This window comes from Bufo gargarizans, chromosome 4 (assembly GCF_014858855.1).
Source record: "Bufo gargarizans isolate SCDJY-AF-19 chromosome 4, ASM1485885v1, whole genome shotgun sequence".
Classification (NCBI taxonomy): domain Eukaryota; kingdom Metazoa; phylum Chordata; class Amphibia; order Anura; family Bufonidae; genus Bufo; species Bufo gargarizans.
The window spans coordinates 225219140-225233782 of NC_058083.1; the positions used below are offsets into that span (position 1 = coordinate 225219140).

At 44.4% G+C, this 14643-nt stretch overlaps 1 protein-coding gene across 1 annotated transcript in view; it reads left to right on the forward strand.

Moving 5' to 3' along the window:
* The window catches only part of MCPH1 (microcephalin 1), a 248096-nt gene that overhangs the window by 63712 nt on the left and 169741 nt on the right, over positions 1-14643 (forward strand). The window contains exon 11 of the mRNA XM_044290211.1: positions 13151-13313. Within this exon, the coding sequence (XP_044146146.1) occupies positions 13151-13313 (163 nt within the window). The remainder of the gene's footprint in view (positions 1-13150; positions 13314-14643) is intronic.

A 14643-nucleotide genomic window follows, 5' to 3' on the forward strand; every position in this document is an offset into this window, starting at 1 on the left:
GTTAAAATAGGGTTATGTGATCCAGCCAGAACATAAAAACGGTACCTTTGTGGTAGAAAACGGACTTTTCAATTTGCCGAAAACGAAGTTATAAGATTATCTTCTGAGCCCTCTCAAGTGCCCAGGGCGGTCTCTCAATCCTCGGAGCCCCAGGCAGGCACCTCCTAAACGGCTGATAACTCCGCCCTCCGTGCGCCTCTGCCCGCCCGTTTACTCCCCTGTCCTTTTCCACTGCTGCTGTGTGGTCCAAATCGTAGCGGGCGCATGCGCAGTAGGTATTGCGATGCCCTGCCTGGAGCGGGCATCGCATTGCGCATGCGCCCGCTACGATTTGTACCGCACAGCCGCAGTGGAAAGGGACAGGGGAGGGTAGTAAACGGGCGGGCAGAGGCGCACGGAGGGCGGAGTTATCAGCCGTTTAGGAGGTGCCTGCCTGGGGCTCCGAGGATTGAGAGACCGCCCTGGGTACTTGAGAGGGCTCAGAAGATAATCTTATAACTTCGTTTTCGGCAAATTGAAAAGTCCGTTTTCTACCACAAAGGTACCGTTTTTATGTTCTGGCTGGATCACATAACCCTATTTTAACAGTCTAACATGCTAAAATGTGGTGACAGACTCCCTTTAATGTAGATTTAAAGCTCTCCCATTTATCCATAGTGTTAATATGTGACAGTATCTGCTCCCAGTCTATGCCCTGAAATGCTGCCCTCAATCCAGGAAAATTGTCCTTTTTAAAATTCAGGGTTTTTGCTCTGCCAGCCAGAGTTAGCTTTTTATGGTTTAGGGGGAATATAATCATATTGTGATCACTATTACCTAGGGTTTTTTTAACAGTAACATTTTAACAGGCTCTGCATCATTGAAAATTACCAGATCTAACAGAGCATCGTCCTAGTGTGATCTTCTACAAATTGGTCCATAAAGTGGTCCCAAATAGAGGAATCTTTGCCCGTTTGCAGTTGAGGCAGTTCTCAGCCCAGTTCTCCATGAACCCAAACCCTTCCTTCCTGCACCAGCTTTTGAGCTACTTATTTAAAGGGGTTGTCCAGGTTCAGAGCTGAACCCGGACATACCCTTATTTTCACCCCGGCAGCCCCCCTGAGCCCAGCATCGGAGCATCTCATGCTCCGATGCGCTCCAGTGCCCTGCGCTAGATCGCGCAGGGCACGGGCTCTTTTGTTTTCAATAACACACTGCCGGGCGGTAACTTCCGCCCAGCGATGTGTTCGGTGACATCACCGGCTCTGAGGGGCGGGCTTTAGCTCTGCCCTAGCCGTTTTACTGGCTAGGGCAGAGCCAAATCCCGCCCATCAGTCCCGGTGACGTCACCGGGGTTCCTGTCAGCTCCATAGAGAGCCCCGGTACGTCACCGGAACTCAGAAAAATGCCTTTGCCCTGTGCAATTTAGCGCAGGGCAAAGGAGAGCATCGGAGCATGAACTGCTCCGATGCTCATGTCAGGGGGGCTGCCTGGGTGAAAATGGAGGGCTGTCCAGCTTCAGCTCTGAACCTGGACAACCCCTTTAAGTACTAATTAATAAGCTCCCGCTGTCTCTCTAGTAATGCTTGTGGCACTGGTAGTATTTTTTAAAACACTTCCTTGAAGGTACTGGACTTGAGCTTCTTTCCTAGTTCCCTAAAATCATTTTTAAGGACCTTCCATCTCCCCCCGACTTTGTCATTGGTACCAATATGGACCATGACCACCAGTTCTTCCCCAGCCCGACCCAAAATCTGTCCAATCTGCACTATGCCGAACCTGAGCACCGGAAGACAACACAGTGTTCGGCATTCACAGTCTAGGTGACAGATGACCCTGTCTGTCCGCCTAATAGAGTCCCCTACCACCAGCATCTGCCTGCCTGACCCCTTTTCCCATCCTTCCTGCATCGGTCATCCTTCTGGTTGCTAGGAAAAACTCCCTGCTGCAGTGTTGCTGGCCCTGGGCTTTCATCCCTTATTATTAGCTAAACAGGCATATTTACTAGGGTGTTCCAGCTCAGGACTAGCCTCCCTGGCATTTTTCCCTCCACCAATTCTTTTAACATGAACCCAACTACTGACCCCTTAGTCCTGATTTTGTCCTCCACCTACCTTGCTTCATTCTAGAGAAAAAATACTTTTAATCCATTTGCAAACAAGCAGTTAAGGGCACCAAGAGCGTGTCCAGGCCACTCTGTACACCTTTGCTTCCCTTTGCTTTCTCTGCCATCTTCTTCCTCTCCTTCATGATTGACAGGGCCAGGTTTCTGCATAGTTAGGCTACTTTCACACTAGCGTTCGATCGGATCCGTTCTGAACGGATCTGATCATATTAATGCAGACGGAGGCTCCGTTCAGAACGGATCCGTCTGCATTAAAATGCCAAAAAAAAGCTAAGTGTGAAAATAGCCTCGGACGGATCCGTCCAGACTTTCAATGTAAAGTCAATGGGGGACGGATCCGCTTGAAGATTGAGCCATATTGTGGCATCTTCAAACGGATCCGTCCCCATTGACTTACATTGTAAGTCTGGACGGATCCGTACGCCTCCGCACGGCCAGGCGGACACCCGAACGCTGCAAGCAGCGTTCAGCTGTCCGCCTGTCCGTGCGGAGGCGAGCGGAGCGGAGGCTGAACGCCGCCAGACTGATGCAGTCTGAGCGGATCCGCTCCATTCAGACTGCATCAGGGCTGGACGGCTGCGTTCGGGTCCGCTCGTGAGCCCCTTCAAACGGAGCTCACGAGCGGACACCCGAACGCTAGTGTGAAAGCAGCCTTATCTTGCTTGGCCCTGTCAATCAAGATGAGGGATGAGCTGGCAGAAAAAGTGAGGAGGAGCAATGGTGCACAGGGTGGCTTGGGCCTGTGCTCGTTGCACTTGAGTGCTCATTTGCATTTGTATTAAAAGTACCTTTTCTCTAGTGTAAGCAGCAGATTGCTAAGTGAAAAGTAACATTAGATTCCGCTGAATTTCCTGGTGACAAATTAACTTTGAAATGAATGAAATACAAGCTATACTGAATAGATTCCCACAAAACTGTTTATCTACTCAGTTCCTCCTGCTCTAGAACATGCTGGCAGCAGATTGGAGCAGCATTTGGTGACAGGTTCCCCTTTGACTTGAGTCCCATTTATACTTACAGGGTAAGGCTCCATTCACACGTCCGCAAATGGGTCCGCATCTGTTCTGCAATTTTGCAGAACGGGTGCAGACCCATTCATTCTGAATGGGGACAGATTGGATGTAGACAGCACACAGTGTGCTGTCCGCATCCGCATTTGCGGAGCGTGCCCCCGATCTTCGGGTCCGCAGCTCCGCAAAAGATAGAACATGTCCTATTCTTGGCCGCAGCTGCGGACAAGAATAGGCATTTCTATAGGGGTGCCGGGCAGGTGTGTTGCGGATCCGCAGCACACCATGTACGTGTGAATGGAGCCTAACCCAGATATTTTCTGCAGTTTATCTATAGGAGTGGTACATGTGAACACAAACATCCGCAATATCTGACTTTCTCTCCCCTGTGCTGTAGTACTAAATCTGTGTTTTGTTTGCGTAAGCTCATGTGTGAACGCAGCAGTGAATGTTCAGCAAAATCACAGTGGTCATATTGAAGAACCCACCCCATATCTAAACATTTCCTCTGTAGTGAGAACATGCCCAACATGCAACATTTCCAGGCTGATAGCTACATGTGTAAAAGGCTGAGTGTATGCGTTTAAAAAATCTTTAGGCCTCATGCACACAACCGTATTTTCAGTCTGCATCCGATCCACATTTTTCAGGGGCGAATGCGGACCCATTAAGACCCAAAGATGGAACTTTTGCTGAACTTTTCACATAGTGTGTTCTAGATTTTTTTAAAAGTAGTGTTTCTAAATAAAAAGTAACTAGATGGAAGAGAAAATGTATTTTGTCAAATTAATAATTGGGTGAGGGCAATGTATTCGAATAAACGAAGAGCCCTTAAGCTATGCTATTGTTAATGAGCAATATACGACCCTCTAGAGGGTCACTTCTTACATAATAAATCATAATAGGAGCAAATTAAAGTGTTTAGATTAGAGCTGATGTTCCAGTATACAATGTCTGCAATGACTTGCTGTCTATGAACAGAATGTATTCCTAGAAATATCCACATCCTTATATAGTGATTTAAGCAGAACGGGGGCGGGGGGGGGGGGGGGTTTCAAAGGATTAAAACCCTATTTGTGACACTAAGCAATTTCTATATTATACTGTTCTATGCAATCAGTGATTTTCTGTTTATACAGAGTAGAAATATTATAGTGTTAGGAGATATAGGATATATAGATATATCATGGTAGAAGTTTGTAAAGACTGCAACTTTTGTGCCACCCATTAATGGAAACAGGCTGTTTTATGGTGGTCTGTGAGGCTGAGTAGGAAGAATACAGGCTGTGCCATGCACTCCATACTTGTAGTTTTCAAATGTTAGAACACGGGAAAGTTTTATGAGCAACAGTCTATTTCTATAAACTGCGATACACTGTTATTGTTATATTTTAGTCTATTTCTATGCACTGTGATACACTATTATTGTTATATTTTATGGAAACATTGTTTCAGTATAACTTGTAATTAATCCATTTAAAAAAATCACTGTTTCTATGCTTAGGAGCCCAATGGGTGGTCCTAACCAGTGATGGGCAGTTATTTCTGTATGCGCTTTTCTTTCTTTCTTTTTTTTTATTTTTACTTACAGGGGTGGCTGTAAGTCATTTAAGAGAAATCAGCCACTGGACTTCTAAGTATAGAAAGAGCAAGGATTTTTCCCACAAACCTATATTTCCATCTGCTCAGTTCCTCCTGCTCTGTAACATGCAGACCACACATGTGGCTGCCATAGAAAAAGCAGGGATCTTTACCCACAAAGCTATGTATCAATCTGCTCAGCTCCTCTTGCTGTGTAACATTCAGCCCACACATATGGCTGCGTGTTCAATGTGCCACGTTCCCTTTAAGCGTACAATAGACATGAGATAACGCTTTGATTATTTCTCCTAATTCCACACTAAAGGTCTGCCAATCTGACATGTTATTTGGGTAGTGGAATAAGAAATAAGTTGCCACCTAGCAGTATGTAACAAAGTAACATAATAACATACTTTATTAGGCCGAAAAAAGACATCTGTCAAGCCTGTTATCCTGCAAGTTGATCCAGAGGAAGGGAAAAAAAAAATGTGAGGTAGAAGCCAATTTTCCCCACTTAACCTGTTACGGACACAGGGCGTACCTGTACGCCCTGTGTATTCCCGATTACCGCCGCGCAGTGATCGGAACAAGGTGCCTGCTCAAATCGGGCACCTTGGTACAATGCCCAGGGGGGTCCTGTGCCTCCCCCCCGTGTCAACGATCGCAGCAAACCGCAGGTCAATTTAGACCTGCGGTTTGCTGCGTTTCCGGGTTATTTGGGTGTCTGGTGACCCGATAACCCGGAATAGGACTGTGATCGGTGGTGTTATAATACACCACCAATCACCGTCCTGAGAGGTGGTGGTCACGACACACCTCAGGATTGCTTCTGATTGGCCAGCTGGGCTGGTGGGCGGGCGCAGTGGCAATTTTGAATTGCCGGAGCTCCCCTCCCCGCTCATACAGGTCCGTGGAGCCAGGGAGAGAGGAGCTCGGCTGTACTATGAGGTTTTTTTTGTGTCATAAGGCACAAATCGGTGTATTTGGGACAGGTAGGGAGAGGTAGATTAGGCAGGGATAGTGAGAGAGAGTTAGGGGGGGGGGGGGAGTTTTTTTTTATTTATTGTGTTGTAGCACCCGGATCGGGTGTCTGGGGTCCACAGCACTCAGCTGTGTGAACCTAGACCCCCCCCCAGGGGTGCTGCAGCTTGCCCCCGCTCCCACACTCACATATTTTTTATTTATATTTTTTTGTGTGCATGCGCTGACTGTGGCCGACACTCTTAGCGTCCGGCCACTGTTAGCGCATCGCCCACCCCACTGCTGATTAGCGCGTTTGAATATTTTATTTTTTAAAATTTTTGGGATTTTCAAATATTTTTATTAATTTATTTATTTTTCTGTTAGGTGTAGGGCAAAGTATGCGAACACCCGTCCCCCACACACACGCAAACTGAATAAAGTTTTCCACGCACACACACTCCCCTATGGCCCGCCGGACATTCTCGGCCGAGGAGGCATATGCCCTGATTGCTTCCGAATCCGAGAGTCCCAGTGAGGACGTGGATGACCCCACTTTCCTCTTGTCATCCGTGTCCTCCTCATCATCTAGCGATGATGATGAGCCCCCAAGGCGGCGGAGACGCCGCCAGGCGGAGCAAGGGGACCGCCTTGCCAGGGACCCTGTGGCCCACACTAATACGAGCAGCTCTGGGGCTCGTACTAGTTTTCTGGCCCACCAGATAAGTCCACCTGAGCCCCCTACCGGTGAACTTGTCTGGTGTACCCCAGAGCATTTTGAGCCTGTGAGTCCTGATTTTGTTGGCCAAGCAGGAATCCAGTGTCAGGCATTACTGGAGTGGGGACCTCCTCTACCAGACCCCACTTTACAGTATGGCCATGACACGTACACGGTTTGAGGCCATCCGGAAATTCCTGCATTATGCAGATAATGCAGCATGTCCCCCCAAAGTTAATTCTTTCTAGGCCGTTCATCGATCACTTCAAGGCCAAATTTTTGGAGGCCTATGTACCTGGAAGGGAGGTCGTGGTTGAGGAGTCTCTCATTGCTTCCAAGGGGAGACTCATTTTCCGGCAGTATGTTTCCTCTAAGCGGGCGAGGTATGGCGTGATGTTGTACAAACTTTGTGAGAGTACCTCAGGGTACACTCACAAGTTTCATGTGTACGAGGGGTGAGATTCCCATATTCAACCCCTAGAATGTCCCCCCACTCTGGATGTTAGCAGGAAACTTGTGTGGAACCTTATGCACCCACTGCTAGATAAAGGTTACCACCTGTACATGGAACACTTTTATACTTGTATCCTCTTGTTCCAGTCCCTCGCCGCTAGATCCACGTCCGCTTGTCCTTTGTTACTGGAAAAAAATGGATTAAAATGGAAAATTTGCCAAAAAATTTTAATTCTGAAATTTCATTTCCATTTGCCAATAACTCTTGTGGAGCACCTAAAGGGTTAACAAAGTTGGTAAAATCAGTTTTGAATACCTTGAGGGATGTAGTTTCTTAGATTGGGTCATTTTGGGTGGTTTCTATTATGTAAACCTCACAAAGTGACCCTCAGACCTGAACTGGTCCTTAAAAAGTGGGTTTTTGAAAATTTCAGAAAAATGTCAAGATTTGCTTCTAAACTTCTAAGCCTTCTAACGTCCCCAAAAAATAAAATGTAATTCCCAAAATGATCCAAACATGAAGTAGACATATGGGGAATGTAAAGTAATAACTATTTTTGTAGGTATTACTATGTATTATAGAAGTAGAGAAATTTAAAATTTGCCAATTTTTCGAAATTTTTGGTATTTAAAAAAAATTTTTTTTTTTTTTTACTCAATTTTACCAGTGTCATGAAGTAAAAAATGTGACAAAAAAAATTCTCAGATTGGCTTAGATAACTTTAAAACTCTTTGACTTATCACCACATAAAATGACACTGGTCAGATTTGCAAAAAATGGCCTAGTCCTTAACCACCTCAGCCCCCCAAGCTTAAACACCCTTAATGAGCAGACCACTTTTTACAATTCTGCACTACACTACTTTCACAATACTACTTTCACAGTATATTGCTCGGTCATGCAACTTAGCACCCAAATGAATTTTACCTCCTCTTCTTCTCACTAATAGAGCTTTCATTTGGTGGTATTTCATTGCTGCTGACATTTTAACTTTTTTTAATGTTATTCGAAATTTAACGAAATTTTTGCAAAAAAATGACATTTTTCACTTTCAGTTGTAAATATTTTTTTTTAAAACGACATCTATATATAAATTTTTCTCTAAATTTATTGTTCTACATGTCTTTGATTAAAAAAAAATGTTTGGGTAAAAAAAAAAGGGTTTGGGTAAAAGTTATAGCATTTACAAACTATGGTACAAAAATGTGAATTTCCGCTTTTTGAAGCAGCTCTGTCTTTCTGAGCACCTGTCATGTTTCCTGAGGTTCTACAATGCCCAGACAGTAGAAAAACCCCACAAATAACCCCATTTCAGAAAGTAGACGCCCTAAGGTATTCGCTGATGGGCATAGTGAGTTCATAGAAGTTTTTATTTTTTTGTCACAAGTTAGCGGAAAATGATGATTTTCTTTTTCTTTTTTTTTTTCCTTACAAAGTCTCATATTCCACTAACTTGTGACAAAAAATTAAAACTTCCATGAACTCACCATGCCCATCATGAAATACCTTGGGGTGTCTTCTTTCCAAAAAGGGGTCACTTGTGGGGTAGTTATACTGCCCTGGCATTTTAGGGGCCCAAATGCGTGCAAAGTAGTTTAAAATCAAAATCTGTAAAAAAATGGCCTGTGAAATCCGAAAGGTGCTCTTTGGAATGTAGGCCCATTTGCCCACCTAGGCTGTAAAAATGTGTCACACATGTGGTATCGCCGTACTCAGGAGAAGTAGGGCAATGTGTTTTGGGGTGTCATTTTAAATATACCCATGCTGGGTGAGAGAAATTACTCAGCAAAAGACAACTTTTCCCATTTTTTTTATACAAAGTTGGCATTTGACCAAGATATTTATCTCACCCAGCATGGGTATATGTAAAATGACACCCCAAAACACATTACCCAACTTCTCCTGAGTACAGCGATACCACATGTGTGACCCTTTTTTGCAGCCTAGATGCGCAAAGGGGCCCAAATTCCTTTTAGGACGGCATTTTAGACATTTGGATCCCAGACTTCTTCTCACGCTTTCGGGCCCCTAAAATGCCAGGGCAGTATAAATACCCCACATGTGACCCCATTTTGGAAAGAAGACACCCCAAGGTATTCAATGAGGGGCATGGCGAGTTCATCGAATTTTTATTTTTTTGGGCACAAGTTAGCGGAAATTGTTTTTTGTTTTTTTGTTTTTTCTCACAAAGTCTCCCTTTCCGCTAACTTGGGACAAAAATTTCTATATTTTTATGGACTCAATATGCCCCTCACAGAATACCTTGGGGTGTCTTCTTTCCGAAATGGGGTCACATGTGGGGTATTTTTACTGCCCTGGCATTTTAGGGGCCCTAAAGCGTGGGAAGAAGTCTGGAATATAAATGTCTAAAAAATTTTACGCATTTGGATTCCGTGAGGGGTATGGTGAGTTCATGCGAGATTTTGATTTTTGACACAAGTTAGCGGAATGAGTCTTTTTTTCTTTTATTTTTTTCTTACAATTTCCGCTAACTTGTGCGAAAAAAAAAAAGTCTGAATGGAGCCTTACAGAGGGGAGATCAATGACAGGGGGGTGATCAGGGAGTCTATAAGGCTCCATTCAGACGTCCGTATGTGTTTTGCGGATCCACGGATCCGCAAAACACATACGGACGTCTGAATGGAGCCTTACAGGGGGGTGATCATCCCATATAGACTCCCTGATCACCCCCCTGTCATTGATCACCCCCCTGTAAGGCTCCATTCAGACGTCCGTATGTGTTTTGCGGATCCGCTGTGTCGTGTTTTGCGGATCCACGGATCCGCAAAACACATATGGGCGTCTGAATGGAGCCTTACAGGGGGGTGATCAATGACAGGGGGTGATCAGGGAGTGTATATGGGGTGATCACCCCCCTGTCATTGATCACCCCCCTGTAAGGCTCCATTCAGACGTCCGTATGTGTTTTGCGGATCCGATCAATGGATGCGTGGATCCGTAAAGCAAATACGGACATCTGAATGGAGCCTCACAGGGGGGGGTGATCAATGACAGGGGGGTGATCAGGGAGTCTATATGGGGTGATCAGGGGTTCATAAGGGGTTAATAGGTGACAGGGGGGGTGTAGTGTAGTGGTGTTTGGTGCTACTTTACAGAGCTACCTGTGTCCTCTGGTGGTTGATCCAAGCAAAAGGGACGACCAGAGGACCAGGTAGCAGGTATATTAGACGCTATTATCAAAACAGCATCTAATATACCTGTTAGGGGTTAAAAAAATCGCATCTACAGCCTGCCAGCGAACGATCGCCGCTGGCAGGCTGTAGATCCACTCTCTTACCTTCCGATCCTGTGAACGCGCACGCCTGTGTGCGCACGTTCACAGGAAGTCTCGCAATATGACGCGTGACTCTGGCTGGGACAGCCGCCTCCGGACCGCGATCCTGCGTTAGGCGGTCCGGAGGCAGTTAAGGTGAAAATGAGCCCGGTCCTTGTTCTATTTGGCAATTAATCTCTTGGTCTCTTGGTTTTTCAGTGCTTCCTCGCTACCCTCCTGTTTTAGTGATTTAAATGCTTTCTTTTTGTCATTTAATGCTTTCTTTACAGTTCTATTTATCCACATTGTTTTTTTCTTGTTCCTTAACCTTTTATTCCCATAAGGTATGTACCTTTCGAAATTAGATTTTAGGATGGTTTTAAAAATATCCAACTTTGTGGCTGTATTTTTGTTTTTGAGGACTTTTATCCCAGTTAGTGAGGCCTAAGTTGGCAAAATGTAGCTTTTTTTGAAGTTTGGTATTTTTGTTTCTCCCTGAAGAAACTCTTTTTTTATTTTTTTTTATGATAATTAGAAGGTTGTTACTTCATGGTCACTATTTCTAAGGCGTCCCCAACCTGCACATCTGTTGTTCTGTCGGGTCTATTGGTTAATACTAAGTCCATTATGGCTGTCCCTTTTTGCGATCTTTAGTGAACACAGTCATAACTATCATCCAGCCATGTCTGTTATTCTCACTATGTCCTCTTCACACATCACTAATTCCATTTCACCAGTTTTATTAGTCAGGCTTCTGGCATTAGTATACATACAATTAAGAGGTTGATGTATATTTTTTACCCTACACCTTTCCTTCTGAACTGTTCTAGTCCCTCCATCCACTCCTCCCCCAGTTCCATTACCTTGCCCCAGGTCTCTATCTGCACTATCTTCCCATCCTATAAAGTAATTACCCTCCCCCTCAGTCCCTAGTTTAAACACTCCTCCAACCTTCTAGCCATCTTCTACCCCAACACAGCTGCCCCTTCCCCATTGAGCTTCAGCCCATCCCTACGATAGAGCCTGTAGCCGACAGAGGTCGGCCCAGTTCTCCAGGAACCCAAACCCCTCCTTCCTACACTAGTTCTTGAGCCACTTGTTAACCTACCTAATCTCCCACTGCCTTTCTTGTGTGGATCGTCGTACAAGTAGTATTTGGAAAAACAATACCTTTTGAGGTCCTTGCCCTAAGCTTGTGACCTAAATCCCTAAAATAATTTTTAAGGACGCTCTACCTACCTCTAACTTTGTCATTGGTTCCGTTATGGACCCTGACTGCTGGATCTTCTCCAGCTCCTCCCAGTTATCTGTCAACCCGATCCGCGATGTGTCAAACTCGAGCTCCAGGAAGACAACACACCGTTTGACGATCCCGGTCTTTGTGACAGATTGCCCTATCTGCACCCCTAATAATAGAGTCTCCCACTACCAGCACCTGTCTGGCCTGCCCTGCTCTCCTGGTCCCCTGCTTACTGGCACTGACCTTCCCCTAACTGGCAGAGGATGTGTCTGACTGCAGCAGTGCTCTCCCTGAACTGACATCCCCCTCATCTGCCAATTTTGCACTCTTCCCTCTACCCCGCTTTCTAACTGTTACCCAGCTAGCTACCTCACTTTCCTCAGCCTCCTCGCTACCACCTTACCCCCCCACCATCTACCCAAAAGAGTGCTTGCTCAGTAAGCAGCAAACTCTTTTACAAATTGTCAACTCTTTTCAGTGTTGAAACTCGCCCGGTTAGATACACGATGTGCGATTTCCAAAAGGGCAATTTACTCACAATTTGAACAAAGACATGCACCCTCAAACAGCTGTTCTAGGACTGCATACATTAGACAAGATGTGCACTGGTTGCGCTGTCAATAATGGAACACATACTAAATGGGGATTATGCAATAAAAGAGAAAAAATACAGTATAGTGCAGTGATAAGAATATAACTTACTGTAGTCCCCGAATCTCAAGTCACGTAATCTAAAGTCACACACTTAATACAAACACACACTGGAAATCAAACACGCGAACGCTCACAAACTCGCGTTGTTTGTCTGCTTGTATAAGTGCAGCTCTCAAACCAGACTGCTTTTTTTCTTCTGGAAAAGCAATACGATTGAACTTGTTGAAATCTGACCAGTGTCAAAGAGCAGTCATCTGCCCACATAGAAAGTTGGCAGAATCCACTAGCAAAAATGTTGTGTGTCAGTGGATTGGTGAGTACTCACAGTTTCTGCTCCCCCAACCCTATTTTTATTTAAAATGATTGCATCAGAATACCCCTTAAAGGGGTTGTGCAGCCATTAATATTGATAACCTATCGTCAGGTTAGGTCATCAATATCGGATTGGTGGGGCTCCGGCACTTAGAACCCCCGCTGATCAACTTCCTTGTCATTACACTACGTCTCATCTCCTGTGGAGCAGCGGCGTAGTGTAATTACAAATGCTCGCCTCTCTCACTTGAATGGAGCGAGTACTTGTATTACACTGCACTTCCAAGACCAAGTGCAGTGTAATCAAGGGGAAGCAGTGCTTGCATGGAGCGCCGCCTCCTCTTCAAACAGCTGATCGGCAGGGGTTAGGTCATCAATATTAACAGCTGAACAACCCTTTAAAGGAGAATCCTTGAACAAAACATGATATGCATGGTAGTGTCTCTAAATATCTAAAAAACTGCTGGGTAATGGCACTAATAAAAATTCTGTGTAACCATTGCAATGACTGACAGCAAACATTCTTGTATCTGATTTACAAAACTAACGTCTGTTTTTGTACCTTGTAGGATACAGTTTCGCTACTTAAAGTGTTTAAATCTTACTTACTATATTAATTTGTTCTTCGTTGCTTAGGTTCACAGTCTCACAAATATTTCACAGCATACCTAAAAGCCATATTTTTTATTTATATTTTTTTAATTTTCAGATTGTGAAAAATCCTACTATACTAGCAAAACAAGTACATAAGCAATCAAATTATTTTTGCATTAATGCTGCAAATGTAGGCCAAATATTTATTCCTTTACTGAAACAATATATTCCTTAATTGTTATATTTCAGAAAGCAGAGCACCATAATCCAAGTTGTGAAAAAGTTTGGAGGCTTTGTATTTTCGGATGAGGTCTGCGAAACTACCACTCATGTGATTGCTGGAAGTCCTCGGCGTACATTAAACATTATCCTAGGAATTGCCAGAGGATGTTGGATCGTATCCTATGACTGGGTAAGTAACTTGTTAGATGCGTATGTAACATTAGCAGTGAAATATTTCCAATAATTATGGTCTTAAATACTGATAATTAACAAAGCTTTTATATAAAGATCACCTTATGTTAAGGCAACATAGGGTCAACAGCAAGTTGCAAATATCAACATACAAAGTGAATTGAAAGCGAGTTAAAATTATTTGTTGTACAGTATATGAGCACAACCTGAACACCGTCTTATCAAGTTGTCTGTTCCTTTATACCTAGGAGTAAAGTCACCCGATCCCACCATTTCCAGTGCGACTGGCCGACAGTCTTATGCATATGGGGTGTGTAGACTCTCTCCAGACATCATCTGTCGGGGGAGAGTTGGCAGAGAGGCATGTTGCATTTCAACGCCCAATCCGTCTCTTTCTCAAGGGAGGTAAACCCCCGTCAGTGGCGTCTGGCAGCGGCTTGCCTGTCTTTCTGAATTTAAAAAATATTTAAACTCTGAGGAACTGAGGGTGTATATGTGTATGGGAGAGTTGGGACTTTTTGACGCAGTATTTGTGCCGCCGAATCTCAGCACTAATGCTGGAATAGGCTGGACCCCTGCCAGGTCTCATTATAGTCAATGGGCTCCGACGGGGAAATTATGTTTCACTTGCTCGGTCCCCTGAAAAAAATATGCGAATACCTATAATATAATATCAAGTGGTTTGGAAGGAAAACCAGAAAAATATCTCCCCTTTTTAGAAAAATAGCTGGGACTACCACAGAGAATAGCATTTCCCATAGCTGAAGGAAAACAACCCATTACCGCCATAACAATGAGCCCAAACGATACACAGACAAGCAATATACAGGGAGTGCAGAATTATTAGGCAAATGAGTATTTTGACCACATCATCCTCTTTATGCATGTTGTCTTACTCCAAGCTGTATAGGCTCGAAATCCTACTACCAATTAAGCATATTAGGTGATGTGCATCTCTGTAATGAGAAGGGGTGTGGTCTAATGACATCAACACCCTATATCAGGTGTGCATAATTATTAGGCAACTTCCTTTCCTTTGGCAAAATGGGTCAAAAGAAGGACTTGACAGGCTCAGAAAAGTCAAAAATAGTGAGATATCTTGCAGAGGGATGCAGCACTCTAAAAATTGCAAAGCTTCTGAAGCGTGATCATCGAACAATCAAGCGTTTCATTCAAAATAGTCAACAGGGTCGCAAGAAGCGTGTGGAAAAACCAAGGCGCAAAATAACTGCCCATGAACTGAGAAAAGTCAAGCATGCAGCTGCCAAGATGCCACTTGCCACCAGTTTGGCCATATTTCAGAGCTGCAACATCACTGGAGTGCCCAA